At 52.4% G+C, this 24,958-nt stretch overlaps 1 protein-coding gene across 5 annotated transcripts in view; it reads right to left on the reverse strand.

Annotated features, from left to right (window-relative positions):
- LOC131672481 (ETS-like protein pointed) overlaps positions 1 to 23,137 on the reverse strand; it is a 50,518-nt gene extending 27,381 nt beyond the window's left edge. The window contains exons 1-3 of one of the 5 annotated variants that reach the window (XM_058949730.1): positions 22,780 to 23,137; positions 16,517 to 16,621; positions 11,680 to 11,914 (exon numbers count right to left, since the gene is read on the reverse strand). In XM_058949730.1, the coding sequence (XP_058805713.1) occupies positions 11,680 to 11,914; positions 16,517 to 16,615 (334 nt within the window). In that variant the 5' untranslated portion in view covers positions 16,616 to 16,621; positions 22,780 to 23,137. Of the gene's footprint in view, positions 1 to 11,679; positions 11,918 to 16,516; positions 16,622 to 16,732; positions 17,601 to 22,779 lie in introns of those variants that run through there. The other 4 variants (XM_058949729.1, XM_058949728.1, XM_058949726.1 and 1 more) reach the window with 4 other exon arrangements.
- Between the last annotated feature and the right edge of the window lie 1,821 nt (positions 23,138 to 24,958).

Consider the following 24,958-nt stretch of genomic DNA (forward strand, 5'->3'; position numbering starts at 1 on the left):
GCTCCTCCCACGCCTCGCATGCGAAAAGTACACGGAGCGCGCGCTAGTCAACTTGCCGGCTGAATTTTCGTGTTTGCCCGGTGTCGCGCGTACGCCGGCTCGCGGCGAGGGCACGCTGCTTGGATTTTCGGCGCGGCGTTTGCTTTGCCGCCGATTAGCTTGCCGGGCCGCGATTCCCGCCACGGGCCAATTTGTCGGGCGACCGCGGCGAGCCCCGCTGATTGGCCGCCGGGAGCGAACGCCGATCGAGCCTCGTCGGCGACAGTTGATCGAGCTAATAGCGACCGCCTAATGAATAACGAAAAAATGAAGTCATTAGACGGAGCGAGAGAGCGAGAGAGCGAGAGAGGTCGGCGCGAGTTTTCGAAAAACCGGTTTGCAAAATGCTCGGCTTCGCGATATTCAATTACCCCGGCTGAGCACCATCGGCGACGCCGTCTCTCGGCGTCCCGTAGCTCGGGCACGCGCGTCCGGACCTTTCCCTTCGGCATCAAGCAACGAGCGTGCACCAACACACGAGAATGTGGGTAGGTAAACGTTTGTACGCGTGCTACACGTAATCGCGATAAGCCCGAATATTATATCCGCAGACAAGCATGCGAGTACGTAGTCCCGTTAGTGTACCGAGAGTTTTGCTTGCTCTGCTGCTCGCTCGCTTGCGCCCGCAGGCGATCGACAGTAATTCAATCGCGCTTTTTTTCAACGCTGATTTCCGCTGTTCTCGCTCTCGCTCGCATCCGCTACTACCGCTTTGCTTTGTGTTCCACGGACGACGGCGAAAAAAAAAAGAAAAAAAAAAGATGAGGCAGGAGAGCAGAGGTATCGGCTTTCGCCGCTGTAAATTTCAGCCGCGTGTACGGAATGGCACGTGTACACGTCGCAAAAAAGGGCTGGAGCGCGGCGCTCCGACTGATTGGAAAAATCTCGGCGGGCCGGCGCATCGAAATCCAGCAACGGCGTCCTTTCGAGTTGGGCGGGAGAGGGGAGGGTGAGCGGCGGCGTTGCTTCGGCCGTCAAGCTCTCTCGCTCGGTCTTGACGCTCGGACTTTACGTAAGCCGAACTCCCGCTCGTCGAGGACGACGGAACGACGGTCACGCTGGCTGGCGACGTTCGCAGGACAAGGTGCCCCAGCAGACGACAATGTACATTCCGTCGAGAGAGAGAGAGAGAGAGGGAGAGAGAAAGAGAGAGAGAGAGAGAGAGAGAGAGAGAGAGCGAGAGAGATCACGGGCGGATCCGGCTGGTGGTAATGCAGCAACAAGAGCACTGCGCGCCGGTACCTCTGACGTCGTGTAGCGCCTTGCAGAAGCGAGCGCCAGCGAAAGGAGCAACGGGCGAAGGAAGGTACAAAAAAAGAGCACTGCTGCACATATTGCCGTGCGTGCTGCTCTCTCTCTCTCTCTCTCTCGCCCGCTCCCTTGGACTTATAAATAAATCTTGATCGCGTGGCTCTCATCCCCACTTAGCAGTCGAGTCGCGCGCCTGTTTCTCCTTCCTCGCCTCGGGCTCGAGGTAGCCGAGCAGCGGTGCGGCGGCGGCGGCGCATTAAAACTCCCCTTTCGCGAGTTTTATTGTCGGCGCAGAAAACTCGTTTGCCGCGCCGCCTCAATTATTTATTTCGCTACTTTATTTGCCTAGAGTCGCCGCTAGTCATTACCGAGGCTATCGAACTCTCGCCCGTACAGCAGCAGCAGCAGCAGCAGCAGGAGCACGCATCGGCACGAGCTTAATGAGCGACGCGTGCACTGGCTCCTTTCAGCCGAGATCTCCATGCGTATGGAAACCGCACGAAGATTTTCTCGCCGACTAATCGTCGAAGCCACGCGACCGTCATTCCGCACGCGCGCCCGACCAGATGAAATTCAAGCGGCCACGGATGCAGAGCGCCCAGTGAGAGAGGAAGATCGCGCAGCTAGGCATTACTCGATACAGTTACCATCGTTCGCGAGATTGAGCCGAGCGAGCGCGGCATTCCGTCGCCCCGGGCGATGCTTTGTAGGTAGCAGCTCGTACCGCGAGCGTGCGCTTTCGCTCTCTTTTTGCTCCTCGGCCTCTTCTCGCCGCTGGCGCGCGTCAAGGTTGCACGCGCGACCAATTAAACTCGCCGCGGCCGCCTCGGCTTGGCGCGCGCTTATCAGCGAGCCGCGCGCTCGCGATAGTCGGCAGTCCAGGCGCACCGCAGCAACGCAGTGGACGGATCGGGGCAGGAAGGAAGTGGCAGCGCCGGTTCTCTCTCTCGCTTCCGATCGCCACTCGCGATAACCGGGCAACGCGGACCAGCAAAACAGCTTGACCGTAACGCCCGAATATGCCTCGGCAAGTGATCGAAGTTGCGCGCGGCCGCGCTGGCTGCGCTCTGCTCGGACGCGTCGCGACGACGTGGATTTGGCCGAGTGGATTTGGCGAGGCCGCGACGAATAATTGATTGCAAGTGGAGCGAGTCCCGGCAGCGGATGAAAAAGCCACCGCCACCGCCGCCGCCGCCGCCGCCACCGCCGCCGCCACCGCCGCCGCCGCCGCGCGCAGTTATTAAAAGCAAATAACAATCCGCTTAATTTCCGAGAAAGTCATTCTCGCGGCGGCGGCGGCGTGCGGCTTCTTGCTCGCGTTCGTTGCCGCGGCCAGAAAAACCAGCCCTCGGACGGAGAGGGAGCTTGTAATTTAGCTAATAACAAAGCGAGCGCAACACATATAAGCGCAAGAAAATTGACCGTTCGGAAAAAGCGGTTAAAGTCGTTCGGCGAGGAGAGTGTTTGCAATTTGGCCGCCCGACGGGATTACGTGCTCGGCTGGATCTGTTTGTCTTGGGATAATCTGCAAACAAAGGCTCGATAACAGCCGCGGGAGCGCGAGACGCCGATATAACGACGGGCCGCGCAAGAAAGTGGCGTTAACGAGGACGCGTGCGCGTAAAGTCCGCAGCTGTGTTTCTAGTTTTTCTCTCCTCCCCGCCTGGCCTTTTCGCGCCGCGCGTCCTAGCGAGATGAATGAACCCGGCAATTGGCCGAGTGCAAGGACCTTCGGCTGCTGCTTCTGCTCTCCTCTCACTGATGCCTGGTCTATCGGGCCTCCGTCATCTCTCTCGCTCTCTCGCGCGCGAGCGGCTCTATATCACGCCCCGTTCAAAACCAGAAGCCGCCTGCGAGAGAGAGAGAGAGAGAGCTTATTTATTTTATCTCGCCGCGCTACAAAATCGCAGAGCTCTGTCGCGCGCGGAAGCTTCGTCGGTGATCAAGGAGGGTCGTAAAGTTTGCCCGATTTTCCCACCGTTTCGCGAAAGTAGCCGCGATCGTTATTATCGTGGTTATAATTCCGCCAGGCACAGCAGGAGAAGTGGCAGCGCGAATGACAGAAAAGCTCTGGAGGCGGCGAGCAGACGATGCGAGATCGTGTGTATGCTCGCTCCGAGGCGAACGTGCGCTTGCACAGGTGTGCGCGGCAAGACTCGCTTCATTCACGAACGAGAAATAAAAGCGCCGGGGCTGTAAAATAAGAGGCTCGCGAGGAGAGAGAGAGAGGAGCGGCAAAAAGCGAGAATTGCGAGGCAGCGAGCGAGAGAGAGAGAGAGAGAGAGAGAGAGAGGCGAACGCTCGCAGCATCGCGCGATGCCTGCTCATCCGCACTTGACGTCTGATAAGCGACTAGCAACTGCTCTTCGTCGCCCGTTCGGAGATTCGCCGCAGCGCATAATACTGACGGTGGTGCAAAGTTGAACTGGCAACGCGCAGGAATCTCGCGCCACCGGCTCGCCGTGTGCTACATATATTTATCAAAACCCTCGTGCGTTTCAGTCGAGGAGAAAGTCGCTCTGAATCGGCGAATTCTTCGATAAATCATCTCATCTCGATTGCGCTTTCTAAAACAGCTTTTGCCAGTGCTCGCGTCTCGCGTCTCGCGTCTCGCGTCTCGCGTCTCGCGTATCTCGCGTGCAAAAGAAGAGTCGCGAGGAAACGAGCTCGCGCGGATAAAAATGATGCGTCCAATTATGTAAAAACTGGCCGAGTCATAATAATTTTGAGTCAGCGCTTTTACGACAATTCGTCTTTTTACCATAATCAATGGTTGGCGCGCGCGCGCGCTCGCGCGAACACGCGGCAGCGGCCGGAGCGTGAAAGCTACCGCAATTTTTCACAGGGGAAAAGAGAAGAAGCGGACGAGGGAGAAAAAGCCAGGGCGGCGTACGCGTGCGCGCGCGGCCTGCTATATCGTCCCGTGTGGATAATATTGATGCTATAAACATTCATTATTTTGAAAATGACTCGGTAAGAAGCTGCCGCTCGCGGTTGGCGCGCCGAGCCTATCATATAAGGGGAAAAGCAGTAAAGAGCGCGAACGAGAGCAGCACGCCTCGCCTCCTCTGCGCCGCGAGAGCAACAAAAGGGCTGCGGCGCGAAGGAAAGTCGCGGCCGCGCCGCCTCTCGCCTCTCGCCTCTCGCCTCGCGGCAATTACGCCGGAAAAATCCATCGCCGGTATCCCGGCCAGCCGCGCCGCACCATTTATACGCGGCTGTGCGTTTCGCAGAAGCCTCTTCTCGCCGGTGTTGAATGCACGCGCTGGCGCGAGGCTCTTCGGACCGATCTTGGCCGGCAATTACCCGCCGCCACGCGGAATCCCCTAATTGTTTATAAAGCATCGAAAGTAATTGGCTTTCGGGGCTCTCGATTTTACTGCTCGGCTTTACGGCGCCGATATAAATTGCCAGCAGCGGCGTCGAGACAAGATATTACAATGAGCGCCGGCGCGCGGCTGTTGTGGGAACCGCGCCCGGCAAACCGATCGATGCCGCTCTCGCTCGTATTTTTCCTTCGAACTACGCTCGAACGCACGACTCGACAGCGAGAGTATCGGCCGCTGGACGGCCGCTGGACGGCCGCTGGACGGCAGCTAGCCAGCGTCGCGCGCCAAACGAACAGGAGCGAGGAAGAGGAGCCGGCCCGATGCGGCCAAGCTCGTGCGTATCTCCGAGCGAGTTTCGCGTCGCGCGAATCGGCCGACCGACCGAGCGGGAGAGAGACAACGAATGGACTTTTCCCGCGCGTGACAGAGAAAAAGCGGCAGCCCATTGATTCGGAAAGGAAATCGCCGACTTTCGACTTCCGCTGGCGCAGCTCTGACGTAAGGTTTTTACGAAAGCGCGGAATTCTCTGTTCGTCAATGCTACGACGCCGATGCCGACGACGATGAGCGGCTAATTATGACAGCAAACGTAAATCGCGATACAAATAACAAACGAACGAGACGGGCAGAGTGACGACGAAGGAAAAAAGGTGCTCGTTGCGGGCCAGCTTGTGCCAGACAATGCTGCAAAAGGTACACGGCGAAACGAGGACGAAGAGATAATGGCAAAAGAGTAGCTGGCTGAAAGAGCGAGAGAGAGAGAGAGAGAGAAGAAGCGGCGGCGGGTGGGGATAAGATGAAGGTAAAGCGGTCCTGCTCCGCGAGTGAACCGTTCCCACGATCTCATGAATGAACTCGCGTGGCTACTCGGACAACCGAGTGGGGGCCCCGACTTCCCCACTGCCCCTCTCTTTCTATAATACACCTCTATTCCCTTTTCTCTCGCTCTCTTTCTCTACTCCGGCACGCACGAATTTATCGCCGGCGATTTTCATTTATGAGAGGCGCATCTTCACGGTAGCCTTCTTCGTTCTTCTGCGCCTTGTCCTTTTTACGCGCGTTGTATATGTATGCCAAGCGGAGCGGGCAGGATACGCCTATGATCGAGGACCATATGGGCACGCACGCCACGGTGAAAGTTTCGTCGTTGCCGGATTTCGTGAGTCGGCTTCGCAAGCCGTGACCGATAGACGGACGATACATTTGAATTTCCTGCTTTACTTTCGGCGATTTCCCGCCCGCTGCTCACTTTTACGCGCGATCGACCTGTTTGTACGATCGGTCCAGTGGCTTTTCCTTCTTGTCGCCGTGATTCGCTCGTAGAAAACCATTTTTTTCTTCTCTCCACTGCGAACCTCCTTGAAATTGCTGCTCCGTAAACACGGACGAGCCATTAGGATAAGATTAGAGCTATCGCTTATGACGGCAGGGCTATCGTTGACAGTTGCGTCCACACACTGCGCGCATTATCATTCATTCATGAGAATTTTACCAATGACGTGTATACAAAGGCTTTTAAAAGTGCGCTTCGATCGTACGTAGGGATGAAAGAGTATATTTCAATTCGAGGCTCTATACTTATTCGTCAATTCGACTATCGCGCTGAGTGAAAAAATTCATGAAATTTTACGGAATCCCTATAATCTTACGTCAAGAAGGACACACCCTACTTTGCCGAACTTCTCTATTAAACTCTCCATAATTAGGCTTAACTGCGTTACTAATCAACGACGAATGGGTCGAGTCTAAAAATTGAACAACATCTCATTCCATTCTTTACTTAGTCGTTCTTAAACAATGAAATATTTGTGAATAGGTTGTTTTCAAGTTTGGAGCATCATTATATACAGAGCAAACTACACCAGCTGAATCTCGTAAAATAATGGAGGAAAAAAGAAAAAAAATTCCAGTTCACTCGAGCACCTTGAAAAGAAGAAATCGATCACGACAAGTGAATCGCAGCAAAAGAAGGGAAAGAAGACGGAGAAGAGAGGATAGCAAGAGAGCAATGGTGAAAAAGGGCAGAAAAGAAGCAGAGGGAAAAAAAAGAAAGGGACGCAGCGATCGGTGCAGCAGCAGCAGCAGCAGCAGCAGCAGCAGCAGCAGCAGTCTCTTGACAACAAAGCGAGAAACTGGCATGCGCTCGCTGCACACGCATGAGCCCCTCCTTGCTACCTGTTGCTGCCCCCCGGGCTTTTAACGTCCCCTCTCGCGACCGCTGCTGCGCTAATGCTGGCTGCATCGCACTACAGGTGCATGCGCGTTTCGCCTCGCGTGCAACAGCTACATGCACTGGCTTGTTGTCCCAGCTCTATCCTTGTACATCTACGCGCGCGGCCCCGGCCGAGACTGCAGCTTTAGCATCGATTATCGCAGCGACCGTTGCAACGCTTGCGAGCTGCCGCGCGGCCGCGAGCTTCGTTGAGGACGCCGGAGTATCTTTTGCGAACGCGCTCGGAAGCCGAAGCTCGAAAGCAGTTGGAGCGTGGATTCGCCAAAGTTGCCCGCGGCAGCCGGTTTTTCAGAAAAGCGTATCGATCGTCGGCCCGCAGCTACGGCATCTTATCGCGCAAATTACAACCTAGAAAAAGGAATATCAGGCGAGAATGAAGATATTTTGTATTTGGCGATGTAAGTCGCCAGTTCCTTGGACGCTGCGCCTCTGCTACCTCCTCGCGAACGAACTACGAGCAACGCCAAGTGCACGAGCCCTGTGGACTCGAGAGCGCAGCGCGCGGCAGTCGGCCACCTTACCGACCACCGAGCCACTCGTCACCGCGAAGAGGCAAGCTCGCGCTACCTATCGCTAGATCATCGAAGCCCCGGGTCGCGAGTCGCGGCCGCTAGGTGACGCCCGCATGCGCGAGTGCGCGTCGCCGCTGCGGACGACCCATTAATGAATTCCCGCCTGCGTGTTTGCCGAGACGCTCCGAGAGCGACGGAGATAAATAAATAAATAGCCGAGCATAGCGAGGGAATGACGGGAGATGACGGACGAAGAAAAAATAAATAAAGCTCCGCTGCTAGGGGGAGAGGAGGATCTCTGAATAATAAGCAGCAAGTCTCTGAGGTCGCGCGACGTTTACGTGCCGCGCCGCCGTCGCCGCGTGGATTTTCGTGAATGGATGGATGCCTGGCGCGTGAATGGAAGCCTGGAACTTAAGCGCGCGCGTGAGAGAGAGAGAGAGAGAGAGAGAGAGCGAGAAAGGAGTGTTGCAGGTATAATCCTTATGTGGTGGCAAGATTCGTTCGCGTGGGAAGTGCATAGCCACGACGCACACGCACAGCATCGCGCAGACACACTCCGTTGGATATTAGTATGTATTGACAATGTGAGTAAGTAGGAGACTTATAAAAATCGTAGATTGCAATTCGCGGAACAGTTATCTGACGTCCCTACTACTCCGTAGTTTCGGGCGTGCGATGCGTCGTTGCTTCTCTTACATATATTTTTACGCTCGAAAATACGCCTCTGCGACTTAATACTCCGCGACGGAGAGACTTGATTAATCGTGATTTTCGTTTCGGTTCTGTTTGACGATTTCTTTTTCTTGTCGGCTTATCAAGGCTACGCCACGACGTATCGTGGTGATCGTTTCAGATACGCGTAGAAATCCCGCGCCGCTATCGCGTCACGATTACGACGTATATGCGCAACACTATAATATTTATACACTATAGCAGCTTTCAATGAGATCCGAATAAAAAGTAATTGATCATTGGGATTAATTAACGATGTTATCGCGCTAGTGGCGTCATTTTCTTTCGATTCGGGTATTTTTCTTAAGTGGCACGATGGGACAAGATTTTCTGACATTCGGTTGATATTAGTAGAGGACAGAGAGACGTTTACGACTATTTACAGCTGGACGTGTATACGTATCCGATATCCAAAAGAAAGAGAGAGGGAGAGAGAGAGAAAAAGTTACGTGAAAGTTGAAACTCTGAATGAAACGATCGGACGAACGAATGTGTACGAATGAATTTATCGGACGTCATTTCCAATGCGCGTGCTTGTCGAATGTGAAAACAGAAAACAGCGCCATAAGCGTTCTAATTGTAGGAATTCGTAAACTACAATTAATATCGCGGATGAATGAATCCACGGATATCGTCTGAAACTATCGGCAATGCCTCGACGAGCTTTTTCCCCGTGAACGTCGTCACCGTTGCCTACGAGGTCCACGCGCGCACGTAACGCGCGAATAAAAAACAAAGAGGAGAAGATACGTCGATGACGAACGTGAGAATTGTTTTGGAATATCTGCGGTCGCAGGCAGTGTACAGTGCACGGTGCGAACGAGAAAGATTTTTCGTGAGCGAGCGACCGAGCGAGAGAAACGTAATTGCGCTTACGTTGGCCATTGTCGTCAGAGGGAAGCCTTTCGTGCGGCGGCGACAGGCCAGCGCGCACCGAACAGCGACGAATAAACAGGCCAAACGTTATTTTCTTGCTGACTCTCGCTCGCTCATGGGAATACGAGCGCTCGCGCTTATGCAAGTTTACTTCGTGTAAATATCCCGCGCGATGCGGTCGCTCTCCTCCCCTCTCGGCGCCGAACGTTACAAGCCTTTTTTTCTTCCTCCCCGACAAAGAAATCAAATACGTCGCGTGTGTTCCCGCCGGATAGTTTCTCGAGGAAAAAAACCAGAGAGAGAGAGAGGGGTGGGGGGGGGGGGGTGGAGAGGGAGGAACCTTGAATTCGAAAAAGACAACTGAAGCGCGGGAATGATTATCGTAAGCTCGCGCGCCTCTCGCGCGAACAGCGAAAAGACTTGGGTTCGCTGCGATTCCGAAAACAGACTTTACAAGCCAGATGGCGGACTGGAGATAGCGCGATAGGAAGGAGAAGCGGAAAAAAAGTCGTCGCTCATCCGGCACACATAGGCTCGCGCGCGAGTGCGCCTCTCCTAAACGGGTAAACCGTCGGTTCGCTGCTCTTCTTCTAGCGCCGATAAGGCGGTCGGAGAACGCACGTACATAGCCAATCTCGTCGAGCGATATTTCCGAGTGGACTTGGCCACCGGCCACCACCGAAGGACATTTGCGTTTGGCTAATTGGCGACACTTGGCTCCGCGCGGTCATCCACGAGAAGGCAGCCGCCGCGCTGTTTGCCCGGCCTGCGCGCGTCGCGGTATAATGAGCGGCTAATTTTACCCTCGAGCGCGCGCGATCCGCTTTAAATAAGTCATCGGGAGCGTGAACGGACAATGTTTACGGATAGCTAAGCGTAGCTGCGAAGCGTCTGTTTTCCCGGTAAAACAAGAGGAGCTTTCGCGCCGAGCGTTGCGTTAGAAATCGATCGTCGCGGCCAGAACAATGCGCGAGCTAAGCGAGCCCCCGATTCGCTTATAAAAGCGACTGCGCGCGTGTTGCCGCTGAACGCGCTACTGCGTGGCACGTTCGCATTGTGAGCGCGCGCCTCGAATTGGACTTAATTTAATCGTGTGAGCGCTTTGTATACACATGAGTGCAGCGAGCAGAGTCTTGAAAGCGATTTTCCAGGCCTGATTCGAGTCCCTCGCGCGCGGCGCACTCACATAATTCCGCCAAACAAAACTCTGCAGCCAGCCCAAGGAGACTTTAATTAGCTTTATTTTGGTCGAGCGCGTAATTGAGCGTGAGCGAGCCGCGCTTTTCATTGTCGCACGACTTCATTAGTTTTGCGCGAGCGCTCGTCTGCTTCCAATTCAAGCCGCCGTACTGCTCCGAAATTGCCGACCGAACGGAGCCGCTAGGAGCAAGACGACGCCTCCTTGGGTTCGATAACACCGTCGAGTGCCGATGTATTGACGTTGCCGGAATAAAGGAACGCGTTGTATAATGAGCGATTAGCGTGTCAATAGACTCCGCGGCGGCGCGAGTGGCCGACGAATCGGCAGGAGGTTGGAGGAAGGTGCGAGGGAACGGCGCACGCACACAGGCGCGTGCGCGCGATTCCTCGACGCTAGTGGCGTAGCGCAGTGGTGTACGCGGCGCATTATCATAGGCACGTACGGTCGATCGGAGCACGTGGGTCACGCGTTACATTGCGCTATCGGTGCGCGCACGCAGCCGTGATCGAGATCGAGACAAAGCGGGAGCAAGCCGAGCCGAGCCGAGCCGAGCCGAGCCGAGCCGAGCTGAGCCGAGCCGAGCGGCGAGGAAGACGGGGGCGTCTGCGCACGCGGAGCCCGGTGTGAGGGGCTTTAATGAGGATGCTGCTGATTATCCAATTCGTGAATTCTCGCTACATTTTCATCGCGCCGCGACACTCTGGCTGGCGGCTAGCCGTGTAACAAGATCGACGCGCGCGACACGCCGAGCGGCGGCGCAATTAAGCGCTGCAATTTGGGAAATCGTGGCTTTAATTAGCGCGCCGGGGCGCGATTGCCGTCGCGCCTCCTCGGCGTCCAGCGCCCACGTACAGGCCGGAAGGAAAAACCGCCCAAAGCTGAAAACTTGCGAGTGCATCGCGTATGCGGGCTGCGATAGCCGCGGACGCGCCTGTCTTACCAGATGCATCTGCGTTTAACCAACTTCCGCGCGCGCGGCAATCATCGTCATCAATCCTAATAGAGGATAGTCGACGTGCATCCATCAGAACGAGTCCCGCATCGACCAGGCAGCGCACGCACTCGCAGCGCCTTCGCCGCTGCTGCCGCTGCTGCCGCTGCTGCCTCGCCTCCTTTTTTATTATTACTCTGGCGAAGGCACTCATCGAGGCGCGCCAAATGTGCCATTCGATGCGGTTACTTTAGCTCGTACCCGAGAGCGATGCCTCTCCTTTATACGAATCGATTTATTCAATTCAAGCCGTATGGGCCTCGTGTAGGCCTACGTGCGTGTGGGTATATATTGCTGCTCCACCAAAACGATCAATTATTCACTTACCTTCTATATTACATCAATCAATTGATAAACTTTCAATTGGAAAATCGTGTAAGTAAATTGAGAGAGCGAATACAGTCATTGTTATCATTAGAGTGCGCGTTTGAGACGATGCAACGCGCGTAACAAATGCCACGGCTGCGTCCGAGCTCACAAACGAGTAGTGTGGAAGTAGAGAAGCAACTTACCGAGGGAGCTCTCGGGATCGGAGAGATCGGATAGCGAGGGCACCTTGCGCATGGCGTAGGTGCCGGTGAATCGGTTGGAGATGCTGGGCACCAGACCCTCCTCCTCGGCGTCGGAGGTAAGCTCCTGCTTCATGTACTTGGCCATCATGATCATGACGCCGCCGGTGGTGGCGGTCACGCCGACTAGGCCGCCGCTGCAGTCCAAACCGCCCACGCCGGCGCGCGCATCCCGCTGCTGCTGAAACACACAACCCGGCAAATCGGACACCGGAAGGATTTTAATAAGAGCCCGCGTGTAATTGCCCGCCTCGTTAAGGAGTGACTCGTGCGCGCTCATTCCTCTTAATTACAGCTCACCGGATTTCGACTTTTGGAGATTCGCCGATTTCGCGAGCTGCGCGCTTGCCCATCTAAATTTTAACGATCAAACGCTCGAATTTCGCCTAGTGGATAGAGGGGCACTGTGTCTTCGGCGATGAGAATTTATGCGCTCTTTCATTGGTGTTAATTCGCTGTTTCGCCAAGCGCGCGGGGGCGTGAATCAATGAAAGACCACTAATCTACGCTGCCTCTTATCTTACCTACCGCTTCTCCCTCTTTCCTTATCCTTCGTTTTATTTCATTTTCTCTTTTGTCAAAAGCAACCTTGCTCTCCAAAATTAAACTATACATTCGCATACATGGCTTCTTTTTTTATCGGGAACCTGACTAATTGTGTTTCCGTCGTTATCATCGTCGTCGTTGTCGTCGTTGTCGTCGTTGTCGTCGTCGCGGTGTATATCTAGAAAGCGTATCAACTAACGAAAACTAGAATGAAAAAAAGAATCCTCTCTATCGCGCGCCGCCGCGCGAGCTTTACTTTCCGGCGACCTACGCGCGCTCGGACGCGCACCGAACGTCTTCCGCACACGCCGCGCGAACGAAGCTCACTCTTCTCCGCGTGCTCGGACAAATCTCGCGCCGAGAGCGATATTTAAAAAAAAAACTAAACGACGAAAAGAAACCCCCGTCGATGTTTGCTTCTCGCGCGCGCAGCATGCAAACTCGGGCAGTTCCGCAGTGCTGTAGACTCGGCCTCTCTCACCGAAAGAAAGAAGCTTCGCCGAGGCGAGCGACTTTTTGATAAAACTAGGTTCGTCGACCCATTAGCTGCAATTACCGGGCGAAGAAAGGTAGCGATCCTTTGTCAGTGGCTCGCTCGAAACACGAACCGAGAGCCGAGCCGGCAACACTTGGGTTACGTGCGCTCTCTCTCTCTCTCTCTCTCTCTCTCTCTCTCTCTCTCTCTCTCTCTCTCTCTCTGCTACAAAAGAGGGAGTAAGAAAATCGGGGCGGGATGTGCATATCCTTGCGGCTTGAGGCCACGCAAAAAAGTGAAATGGAAAAAAAAGAAAAAAACGCGGCGGACCGAGAGAAGAAAAAGGGGGGCAGCGAAACAAGAGGAGAGAGAAAGAGAGGATACACGCTCGGAGAGACAAAGAAGCTTCTCTCGCGCGCACGCAAAGGCTTCTCCTCGATGGAGCGAGAGAGAAAGAGAAAGAGAAAGAGAGAGAGAGAGAGAGAGAGAGAGAGAGAGAGAGAGAGAGAGAGAGAAAATTTTGGCTTCGGACTCTGAGAAAGTATTGAAGTCAGCGTAGCGAGTAGCGATAGAGAGCGAGAGAAAGAGCGATCGCCGGAGTCATGAATGAACCTGCTGCCGCTGAATGGCGTCGGCGGCAGCGAGGGAGAGCGAAAGAGTAGAGCGGCGGTGGGGAGCTACGAGCTGGCGGTGCAACGGACGAGAACCGCGGGGGGAGGGTGACCACTTGACCTTCGCGCGACTGAATGAAACGGCTGCGCGAGTGACGCAACGATTGCTCTGCTCCGCGTGTGGCTAGAATTGGAGCGAGCCGCGCGCTCTTGCCCGCGACTATTTCCCAACTTTGGCAAAAGCCACCTTTTGCCGAGCGGCCGAGGCACGTTGCTCTGTCCTGCTCGCGCAGCCCGACGACGCGCGACGAATCGACGAACGAGCAGCTCGCCGCGGAGAACACGCGTACGCCGAGGAGCCGTCCTGCATGACAATTTCGCGCGCCTCTTCTTTTTCCGTTGTCATTAAGGCGCATCCTTCCGGTCCCACCCGAAACACCGGACAAAGAACTCTCGTCCACTCTCGCGGCTTTCGGCCGCTGCTCGGTTTTTCCTTTTCCCCAGGCGATTCGATCGAACTGACGGCGAGCGGCTCTATGCAAAATGCATGCACTTCGCAGGTCAGATAAATTTACGCGGGGCCGAAATAGACGCTGCGCGCGGCGTGTGTACGCGCAAGCCTCTCAGACATGTAAATCTATTCGCGCGCGAGCTTTTCGGATTGACCGAGCCCGCAGAAATCGACGCGAATGTAAGCCGCTTCGGTAATGAAGGACGTGACCGCTGCCGCAAGCTGCTGCGGCGAAAAGCGCAGATTTGTTCTTTCGTCCGTACGCTCAATTAGATCAGATATAGTTGCTGATGCGCCTTGCACTCATACGACATTGAATAAATCATGAGCAGAGGGCAGGCAAACACTGCGCTATCTGCCATCTTACGCCGCGAATTTCAATATACCAAGCTGCTCAATAATTCAGAGGCAATTTGTTGTTGCTCTTATCGAGCTGCTGTTGCCGCTGCCACGCCGTTCCTTTGGAGCTTTCGGGTGTAGCTTCCACTATTTTTTCTTTTTTTTTTGGCGGGAGGGAGGGGGGCGATCCGCTAATAGCTCACGTCGCGAGTGAGAGCATTTCCGTAACTGCGTAGGAGTCGTTCTTTTCTCTCGCTCTCTCGTTTGTGCGATGCTATTCTCAGATTGAGAATTCGCTATCGACCCGCCTGCTAACCTTGTCACGTCTCTCTCGTTTAGCGCGACAAACGACAACGACTCGAGAGCTACAATGTTGCAACTTATCTGGCGCTTTCGCTTGCTTTTCAACAAAAACAGCGCTCCAAATTGAATACACTTATTTAGTCAGCTGAAGAACTAACATTTGCGTAGCATCGTGTTGCTAGAAAGTACATACGTACGTACGCGACAGATATAAATTCGAGATTCTGATTTCCCAATGAGTCATCAATTCTCAGTCGTGCGCATTGCGCGCATGAGCGAGCAAAACTTTTCCGATCTATTGACTATTTTTGACGTGCGAGAAGTTTGTCAATGTCGCGAGTAGCCTTGAAAGTTTGATGCTGAAAAGGTCAGGACGCCGAGAGGACGAAGGAAGATACAACGAGAGAGAGAGAGAGAGAGAGAGAGAGAGAGAGAGAGAGAGAGAGAGAGAGAGAGAGAGAGAGAGAGAGAGAGAGAGAGAGGATAAAAAAGCGATAGACACCGACGGGAGAGGCGGGTTATTGAATAAGTAACGAGGGCCAAAATACTCGATTAACGCCAGCGATCAGTCGCCTCCGTGCGCGCATGCACGGTCAGATTCGCCAATAATTCACGGAAAAGCTCACGCGATGAGCGAAGCTCGACAAAAAACGGCAATCTTTTATGCAGCCGCTTGTTTGCGATTGATCACCTCGGCTGGCAAGTGCATTCGCATCGAGGTTGAATGCTCGAGCGTCAAGAGTCAGAAGAAAAAAAAGAGAGAAAACCAAGTGAGAAGCTTTGGTCTTTATACGCATCGAACAACGAACGCGAAAAAGAGTGCCGAGAGCTTTCAGCGATTACTCATCTACGCGGGTTACTGTACTCGTTGGCGAGTATTATTAGTGCGCGTTGTGTCTTTGCCCTATCGTGCCCCTCCCGCTCTGCCAATATTTTCGCCGAAAATTTTTGCGTAACGCGCGTCACATTGTGCTTTTGCTCTCGCACCGACTCGGGGACGGACGAAAAGTGCGGGAAAGGGCAGAAGAGCCGCGGCGCATGGTAGATGTCTCGCGTTCATTTTTTTTATCGGCGATAGAATTAGCTCGTCGAACGATTGGCAGGCTAAACTAGCTCTCCATTGCCTTATCTCTCTCTCTCTCTCACTGCGCGAACGCGTGTACAGCTCTCGCGTAGCAGCGGCTTTGTAATTTTAGCGGCGAGCACGGAATGCCGATAAAGGTTTATTTTCGCCTGACGATATATACCGAGAAAACCTCTCGGAGATTTATGCCAAACTCAACGTTCGCGCAATTATAGACGCGAGCGAGTCTCGAGTCTCCACCTCTTATAAATAGAACATACATCTGATTTGTATTTCATCTTTCTCTCTCTTTCACTTCTTCTTATTTTTTCATTACTAGCACGCCCGAACTTGGCGACGAGATTAGATACCCGCGTCGGCGTTGTCCGTCGATAATCAAAGCGTTACGTCGCCGATCGCGCGCACTCACATCGCGCCTGGCAAAATTGGCGTGCGCGACAGCTGGATTTCCACCGATAATGCAATAACGCCGAGAGAGAGAGAGAGAGAGAGAGAGAGAGAGAGAGAGAGAGAGAGAGAGAGAGAGAGAGAGAGACAGACAGACAGACAGACAGAGCGAACGCGGCGTGCGAATGCCTGCGCGTCTGCGGGACGGTCGACGACGAGCGCGCAAGACAAGCGAGAAGAAAAAAAAAACGCGCGTGCTCTGGCGAATGCAATTGGCGGAGCGATTGGCGCAGATTGCAGCTGAGCAGCCAGGACAATGGTGTTAGCCAGCCTAGTGTTGCGTGCATTCTAGATTATTCGATTATTTAGCACTTGATGCGGTAGACGGCCAAATTGAATATTCTTCTTTGCACTCGCGTGAGAGAGAGAGCGAGAGAGAGAGAGAGAGAGCCAAATTGCAATTGGCGCGCGTTCGCGTCCCTTCGATTCGATTCGCATGGCGCGCGTTTATGCGAGATGCTCACCTTGAGTGATGATCGGTGATAACTGATGTATCCTTTTCTTCCGGGGCTCTCTTCGTAAAAGTCTTCCTCTTCGTAGTCATACAGTGATTCCATATCCATGTTCGTCTGAAACATCAAATGAGTGAGACGAGTGAGTCAAAGAGTACGGATGCATCTCCATTCATTGGGCGTATCATCGTCGCTTCTTCCAGGACCGAACTGGAGCCAGTTTTTTACCTCGCGGTAATTTGGGTCCGTGCTCGTTAGATGTAACAAACGACTGGGTGCGAGGGAAAAGTCGCGACTGATACAGCAGCAGCTGGCGCGCGAGCTCCAAAATAAACAGAGTGGTGAGAGAACGAGAGAGGGGGGAGGGAGGGAGGGAGAGAGGGAGGGAGAGCGCGAGAGAGAACGAGGAGAGAAAAGGAGGAAAATTAGCGATGATTTTCTCACGCGCGTCGTGGTAACATGGACGCATCTCATTACGGGGGAGAAGGAGCTTTGCCACCAGCAGGCCTCGGCACACGATTGAAGGAACGGGAGGGAAGCCTCGCAGCTTCCCTGAAATCACTGTCTGCCGCAGATGCATTTTTTTAAAAGGCTCAAGGTGCAGCGAAGGGTTTGGGAACTTGCAACGGGGCCTTCTCTCGAGGATCGAATTACCACGGCATGAGAGAGCGGAACTGTAGACGGGGCAGGCCAGGGGAAGGGGACGATGGAAGGCAGACAGATGGAAGGTGCGTGTGCGCAGACAACGCGCGCGCACATCGACGCACTCGCGTAAAGGCACAAGTGCTCGCTCGGGCCCGAAACGATCGCGGAGAGAATCGCCGGGCGGACTTGTTCTCAGCTATCGATGTTTGCCCCCCTCCCCCTCTGCTGCTCTGCAGCTGAGGGTAATGCAGAAAGCGGCTAGCTGGACTTTCCGACTTCTCTCTCCCTTCTCGCGCGCCTGAAATCTATGTTAAATATCATTGTCATGGGAAATACGCCCTTCGAGGACTTGGCTCGCTACGACGTCATGGTTCGCTTTTCCGAGCACACAAAGCGTGAGAATGAACCTTCGATTTTCTTGTTGCCGGATTCGTCCTGTGTGTGTCGGTGTGTGTGTATTTTTGAATCAATCGCGTCGAGTCAGCGTTAACTTGCGAAAAATAAAACTGGCGTTTCGCGGAATAAGAGGACAAGAGTAGGCCCATTATTTTCACATTGTCGAGTGAAATCCGCTGCTGTGCCAAGATTACGTCAATAAAAAAAAAAGTAGTCAACGTCAACTTCGTTTTCGCTATATTACTGATGATGCGATCTTTCGTAAGAATTAAAGCTTCTTCTCGGTATTGACGATCGCGTTGCCAAATCTTGGCCAACAAGTGACGAGAAAGAGTGGAAGGGGCAAAAAAACCCCCGAGAACTTGGTGTAAGAGAGTGCGTGCGGTTGGTGTACAACAAAGTGGAAAAGCCAGCGCTCGAACCATTATATTCGCTGTCGGGCTGAAAGCAGAGCCTCAGAGACACAAACGAAAAGAGAGCATCGCGAGACACGCAGCAGCATCGGCTTCTGTCGTGCTCTGCACTTGACCCTCTTTTACCCCCGAGGGACGAGTCTAAAGTGGATGCGCTTGAGCCAAAAAAAGAAGGAAGCTTGGTAGGGCTGCACACTCTCTCGTCGTCTTACGTTTCCTTTTTTTTTATTTTTTTGTCGCGCACGCTCGTTACGAGCCTTCTTTTTCGGCGATGACCTTTCCGAGTTGAGCCAACCCAAATGAGTGCGCGAGGGCGAGACAGAGAGAGAGAGAGAGAGAGAGAGAGAGAGAGGGAGGAGAGCAGAACGAAAGGTGCAGTGGGAATGAATGAGTTTTGTTTCTCCAGGATACTGAAAAGCCGTGAAGAGGGCGGTTTAGAGACACGGCATCAAGTGGAAATTCCAGGCCAACACAAAGCGGAGAAGCGGACAGATTTCAGTTTGAAAGGAAAGCCCATTTGCTTGTAAATGGCGGAAGGGGAAGCTAATGAAGCGATAGAGAGCGACCGAGATTTTTCGTCGAATACTGGAAATCGGAGAAATCGGTCGTCCCGCCAGTGTATGCGATGAGGGAGAGACGGAAAGGGGGGGAGGAAAAACCGCACGTGATTAGCACGTTTTTTCTTCTCGTGCGGCACATTGGAAAACTGCTGCGGCACACGTGTTCGAGGGAGCCTGCGTGTCTCACGCTGCGTGCTCGCCTGCACGCCATCGAAGTCTGTAGCTCGCGGACAGAAAGAGAGAGAGAGAGTTCAAAATTAGCCCGGCGGACCCTCGCTGCAAGTGCGATATCGCGCGATTATATTTTTAGTGCGGCGCGGCGTGATGCTTGCGGCCGTACGTGTTTGCGGAGGAAACAAGTAAACGCTGCAGCAGCAGCCCCCTTTGTGCCGAACGCTGAATGAACCAAAAAGAGAGAGAGAGAGAGAGAGAGAGCGAGTCACCGTGGCTCAGGTACTTGGCCCGCGTGCATTCTCGGAAAAGCTCTTCTGACGCCGGATTCCGAAAGGTCGATGTTATTGCAATGTCGGCTCGTTGCACGCGGCGGACGTACAAGTCGCGCCGTACACACTAATTTGACCGGGTGTTGAATAATTCACGTACAAATTGTAAATGTCGCCAGCGGCCGAAAAAAACGCCTTATTTATAATCCAGCGATGCGCATTCAGCGAGAGAGAGAGAGAGAGAGAGAGAGAGAGAGAGAGAGAGAGAGAGAGAGAGCCCGCGCGAGGATGAGACTCAATTATTAAAACGAATGGTCTAGCGGATGCTGCATACAGCGCTCCAAGCTGCAGCGAAATATTTATAGAAAGGCTACTTTGCCCATCTCTCGCGCGCGTGTTAATGACTAATCGCCCGTACGAAAATATATGCGCTCGCCAAACCTTCGCGTCTACGTTATTAAAATCTAATCCGGCTAAACGATTCCATTTGCGCTCGAATAAGACTTTCTCGAGGGACGAGTGCAGTTGATTGGTCGAAAGGCGCCGCCAGGCGACGGGGGCAGAAAAGAAAAGGAACGCGTCCAATTCATCTCGCCGACCGAAACAACGAGCGCGTATCAAAGGCGCGATGATCGTTAAACGCAGCCACCGCCACCACCGCTGCATCCATTGTACGAGAAGCCGCTCATCGATTACCTCATCGGCTCTCTCCAGTTGCACGTCTCGAAGGAGTCGCGCGCTCGCTCGCACGAGGATGAACGGGAGATGATGCGTGCGGGGCCCGCCAGCGTCGACCTCGGCGCCCGTATTACTCGATATATACTGTTACAATGGGCCCGAGGGAGCGAGAGAGGAAGAGGCAGAGGGAAGAATTTCGCTCGAGGGTGACTGAACTTCGACCTCTCCTCCGCCACTTGACGCCCACATAATGCTTTTAAGATCGATCGGCTATTATCGCACGGCGTCATTCCAGATCCTCACGGCAACCAATCGATTTCGCTTCCCCGTGAAAATTCGAAGACCCGAAATATATCCAGTTAATTCAGCGACGTTGCGAGATAGAAAGAGAGAGAGAGAGAGAGAGTGAGGGAAATAGAGCCACGAAAATTCGTTTATTTCATCGAGCGATTGGTCGCTCACGAGAAAAGACGTCGTCTATTTTCACGGATGGGGGGGGGGGGGGTCGAGTGCAATTCGCTGAATGAACGTCACGCTCGTCAATTATTTAGTGGCGAGTCGACTGGTATAATGCTTTGCCACATTTATCCGCGTTAGACAGAGAGACGCGCGGCAGGCAGAGAGTGAGAGAGACAGTCAGACAGAGAAAGTATACGAATAAATTTATCTGCGAGCTGCATAATGAATTTCCAATGTTTCAATCAGCTTCATTGATATCGACCCGGCTGCTCCTGCCTGCCTGTCTGTCTGCCTGCGCGCGTAATGCATTATATCGGCTTTATAAATAAGCGAGCGACAAGTGCACGGCGTCAGTTGGCAGCAGCAGTAAACCGAAAATTGCCACGGCGAGTCACACGAGGAAACCGAGAGAAAGATGTGTTCGCGCTCTCCTCTTTCATCGGAAGAGCACGGTCAGCAGCGACGCGTCGGTTCATTCAACAGAAGAGCAGCATTTCTAGCCCCACTCGGCTCTCTTTCTCTCTCTCTCTCTTTTTCTCCTTCTTTAGGCCGATTCCCCTCGCGTTCGTTTCAGAATGTATGGGTAGGCGTACCGGAGAGAAAGAGAGAGAGAGAGAGAGAGAGAGAGAGAGAGAGAGAGAGAGAGAGAGAGAGAGAGAGAGAGAATAGTAGGACGAGACTGGCGGCTCGTCACTCGAGAGAGAGAGAGAGAGAGAGAGATCGAGAGATCCGGAGCAAACGACGTTGCCAAGCCGCGCCGCCGGCCAAGCGGCACAGAAAGAGAGGAGGCAGAGCCTGAGTTCCTGGGAACTGGCAAAAACCGAGCGAGCCAGATGAGACGAGCGACGGAGACGGAGAACGCTAAAAGCCCGCGAATGCCGCCCGATACGTTCACGCGCTCCTTGCGCAAAAGTACGATCAACTTACTTTTTGCTGCGAGGAATACGCTCTGCTTTATCAGTCGTTCTCAATACGCCGGAGCAATATTAAAGGTCAGCTACCAGTGGCTCGACTGCGATGCGAACTAGCCGGAGAGAGAGAGAGAGAGAGTGAGGAGCGGAGAGGAGGAGGAGGAGGAGAGCTCCGTTCATAAACTTGTTCCTATCCTCGGTTTGGTGTTATTGCTCAACATTGCCGCTGGCATCTGATCGGTAAAAACGCGACTCGTCGCTGTCGCCGTCGCGAGAACGGTTCTTCTTCACTCCTGCTTCCAAGCCCGAGACTATCCATACAGACAAGTTTTTCAAAGACGAGAGCCTAATCGACCTGTGTGCCAAGCACTCGATCGCACGCCCAATTTCGGCACACGTGTCAGCAAAGACCAGCGAGATTACCCGCTTGGAAAGGCTTGCTTGCGCACCATCGTTAGGAACCAAAGATATACGATCGGACAAACATAAATATCGTACATTTTATTTGGTAACAAAAGTACACTTGCGAGGGTCGATGACGATCGGCAACGGCGCGAGCTTTGTTCGTGGACGACTGTTGAGTGACCCGCAGGCGCCCGCCTACGACGCGCTAACGCACGTTTGAGGACCAAGTCCATGGTGCGTGCACCTATCGCGTGCACCGATATAATCCACGGTATTACGCGCGCGTTGAGCAAACCGGAATCGGCGATCGATTGTCGGATTTGGATTCTCTTTGACACTCGTGCGACTAATTAAAAAATAAATCTGGAAGACCAAGCAAGTGCACTGCGATACCATCGAGCAAACGAGCGGGAATGCAGATCGTATATGACTTGATAGTTAGAGGGAGTGAGAGAGAGCTATTGCCCATAAAAGTCTCGTGATCGAGCGAGCAAGCGAGCGCTTGACAAGCAACAAGTAGACGAAGCAATCAACAGCGTTTGGCTGCCGGGCATGGGACGAAAGCTCTCGAAAGGGGGATTAAAATCGCATTCGCCCTCCTTCGCAAAAAAGAAAAAAAAAAGAGAAAGAGAGGTTCCGTCGTCGCAATTCCCCCTTCTTCTTCTTCTTCTTCCTCGTCTTCGTCTCTTTTTTCTGCCGTCCAACAATCAAGACAAGCCCGTTGATGCCCTGCGACTTCCTTCCGGACGGCTGCGCGTACCCGATGAAAACCAAAACAAATATAGGCTGGCGTTGCTTAGGCGTAGGCGACTCTGGCGCAAACTGCGAGGCACTTTCCCAAGCGACCGAGCGATCGCGCGAGGCGCACCCGACTGGTACTCGCGATTTTCGCCGGCCTCGTATAAACAGCCAGGCAGGCTCGCCTCTTTGAATCGTCGTGAAACGCGAGCCAAGAGAATAGATGCGCTCGTTATCTGTGATTTTTATGCACCGAGAAACTGGCGACGCGTACGTATAGCCAGTGGCCAGTCAGCTGAGCACACAAAGATCAGCCTATGCGGGCGCAGACGCTTCATTGGCAAATTGACGGGGGAACACCGGGCATTTATAAATAGCCTCGCGCTTGCGCAACAAGGAATCAACAGAGTCGGACAGCGAGAGCAATTATTTCTTTGAGAGAGCGATAGCGATCGGCAATATCGAAATCCCACCGGCGCGACGGCGACTGTTTCCAAGGTTAAGTGCGCCGATAAAAAAGAAAAAAGAAAAAAAGTGTAGCATGAGAGGAGAGAGAGAGAGAGAGAGAGAGAGAGAGAGAGAGAGAGAGAGAGAGAGAGAGAGAGAGAGAGAGAGAGAAAAGTATACCTGAAGCAGCTCCGGCGATTCTCCTCGCTCTGCGAGTGGGCCCTTCTCTCTCCGACCGTCCCTCTCTTCTTGACGGCGAGGGAGGCGCGAGCGTTCCGTTCACAGCGGCAACCGAACTACTCTTCTCCCCGCTCGTTTGCTACGCGAATGAACAAGACCAATTGACAGCAATAAATATAATGATAATGCGAACAAGGCACGTGGAACGTCCGCTAGCAGTCGGGCACTGTCGTCCACGTCGGCGAACACATCGGCGCGCACTTGTCTTCTCTTCTTCGTCTTGATTTAAGTACGGCACGTAGTACGTGGATACACACAGGGCGGCGGACTCGCAGCACACTGCCGCGACCGTGCAACGACGGCGGCAGCTAGCGCTCCTCGGCTCAGTCTCTTTCTCCCCGCCTCCGCCTGTTCATGAATGAAACTCGCTCCGTCTCCCTCGCGCTCACCCGTCCTCTCCCTTTCTCTCTCTCTCTCTCTCTCTCTCTCTCTCTCTCTCTCTCTCTCTCTCTCTCTCTCTCCTCTTTCAACGACACTGGCGCCCTCGCACTGCACTCTGCTCCGCTTTGCTATTTTTTACTCCGAAACCGTGCTCTCAGCTCCGCCACTGCCATCCATGTCCTGCGTGTACACGTACGTGTATGCTGTGCGCGTTCATGTGGGAGCCCGCTCGGCGTTAGACGATCCACCAGACGATCGAGATTTCCGATGGGACCCCTATGGGTTCGGTATCGTGATGGGGTAGATTGGGAAAGTCTTTTCTTCTTCTTTTTTTTTATTTTGAAAAAAGAGATTTCTCTTACGGTTCTCCAAAATATGCCGAAATGAAATTCGATTGCCTATACCGAGCGTTCAGCGAGTTTGAATGTTTGTTCTGGAAAATACTCGGATGGATTTTGTTAACAAAGAAAAATCAGATTAGTAATCGAAGAAAAGTACGTTAATAGAAAAAATGCGTAACGTTCTTGTAATCACTGTTTCGGTTTAATTCACTTACTCGTTGAAATCAATCCCAGTTGGTTATCGACGACTTGAAACTTGTAAAATGACAAAAATTCTCAATTGTAAAAAAATTGTTTTGATTTTCCACAATCAATTGTCTTGATTTTTCTATCTAGCAATGTTTTTTTGTGGCCGAATCAAAGTATTATCGTGGTTTTACTAGCTCTCTCGTTCTTATATGTATATATATTTTTTCACTATTACAGTAAATAAAACATTAAAATGAATGCAAGGATTTCCTTCTCTCTCTCTCTCTCTCTCTCTCTCTCTCTTTCTCTCTCTCTCAGAAGTTAGCAAACTAGCTTGGTAATTGTTGAGTTGAATCTTCGCATATTTTATTTGGAGATTTAGTCAACTTCTTTTTTTGGATCAAAAGCTACAAATAGCGGTAGTATTGTTGAAGAATGAATATATACGCTCAGGGATATTTTGGCCGATCTTTCTTTCAACAGATTGATGCGCGGTTGATGGAACAAAGGCAGCAACTTTAGTACGTAAATAAACCTGTATAATAAATATTGCCATTGGTTTTGGGCTGTTCAGAGAAGCTTTTCACTAAATAGCTTCAACATATATTGGTTTTAATATTAAAAAATGTCTTTTAACATAACAATATTTACTGACAATTTTTAGTTAAAATAAAGACTTCAAATATATTAGATGATGCATTTTGAATGTAAAGAGGATTATTGTAAAAAGTAATTTGTTTACTACATACGAATTTAACTAAGAACAGGAATAAATTATAAGTTGATAATATTAAAATTATTAAACAATATGAAACATACGATAAACAATTAAAAATGTCACAGATAAATGAAAATGACCGTATCATCTCTTTCTAAACTATTTATAAGTTGTATGACGAATGTGTGGTAAGTACATTGAATTTTGAGCCATTTAGTGCTTGTTCTCGTCAAACTAATTGTGTAGCATCGGGAAACAGACAGCTCTCGGAAAAAAGAAAGAATATGACAAGCGAAATGTTTCATTCAAATTTCATGCACTTTTGCGTAGACGACAACATCCGCCCTGTGACATCGCTTTACAAATCAATTGCTATCTGTCTGTCTTCCTCTACTATAAGCAGCAATTGTCGTCAGTAATTAGCTATTCCCGGGCTAATCCTCGATGAATAAACCAAGTGGCAGTGTCGTTCTTTCCTCCGTGCAATCAT

The sequence above is a fragment of the Phymastichus coffea genome, unplaced genomic scaffold (genome assembly GCF_024137745.1).
Source record: "Phymastichus coffea isolate CEN01 unplaced genomic scaffold, Cenicafe_Pcof_1.1 PCOF00151, whole genome shotgun sequence".
In the NCBI taxonomy this organism is placed as follows: domain Eukaryota; kingdom Metazoa; phylum Arthropoda; class Insecta; order Hymenoptera; family Eulophidae; genus Phymastichus; species Phymastichus coffea.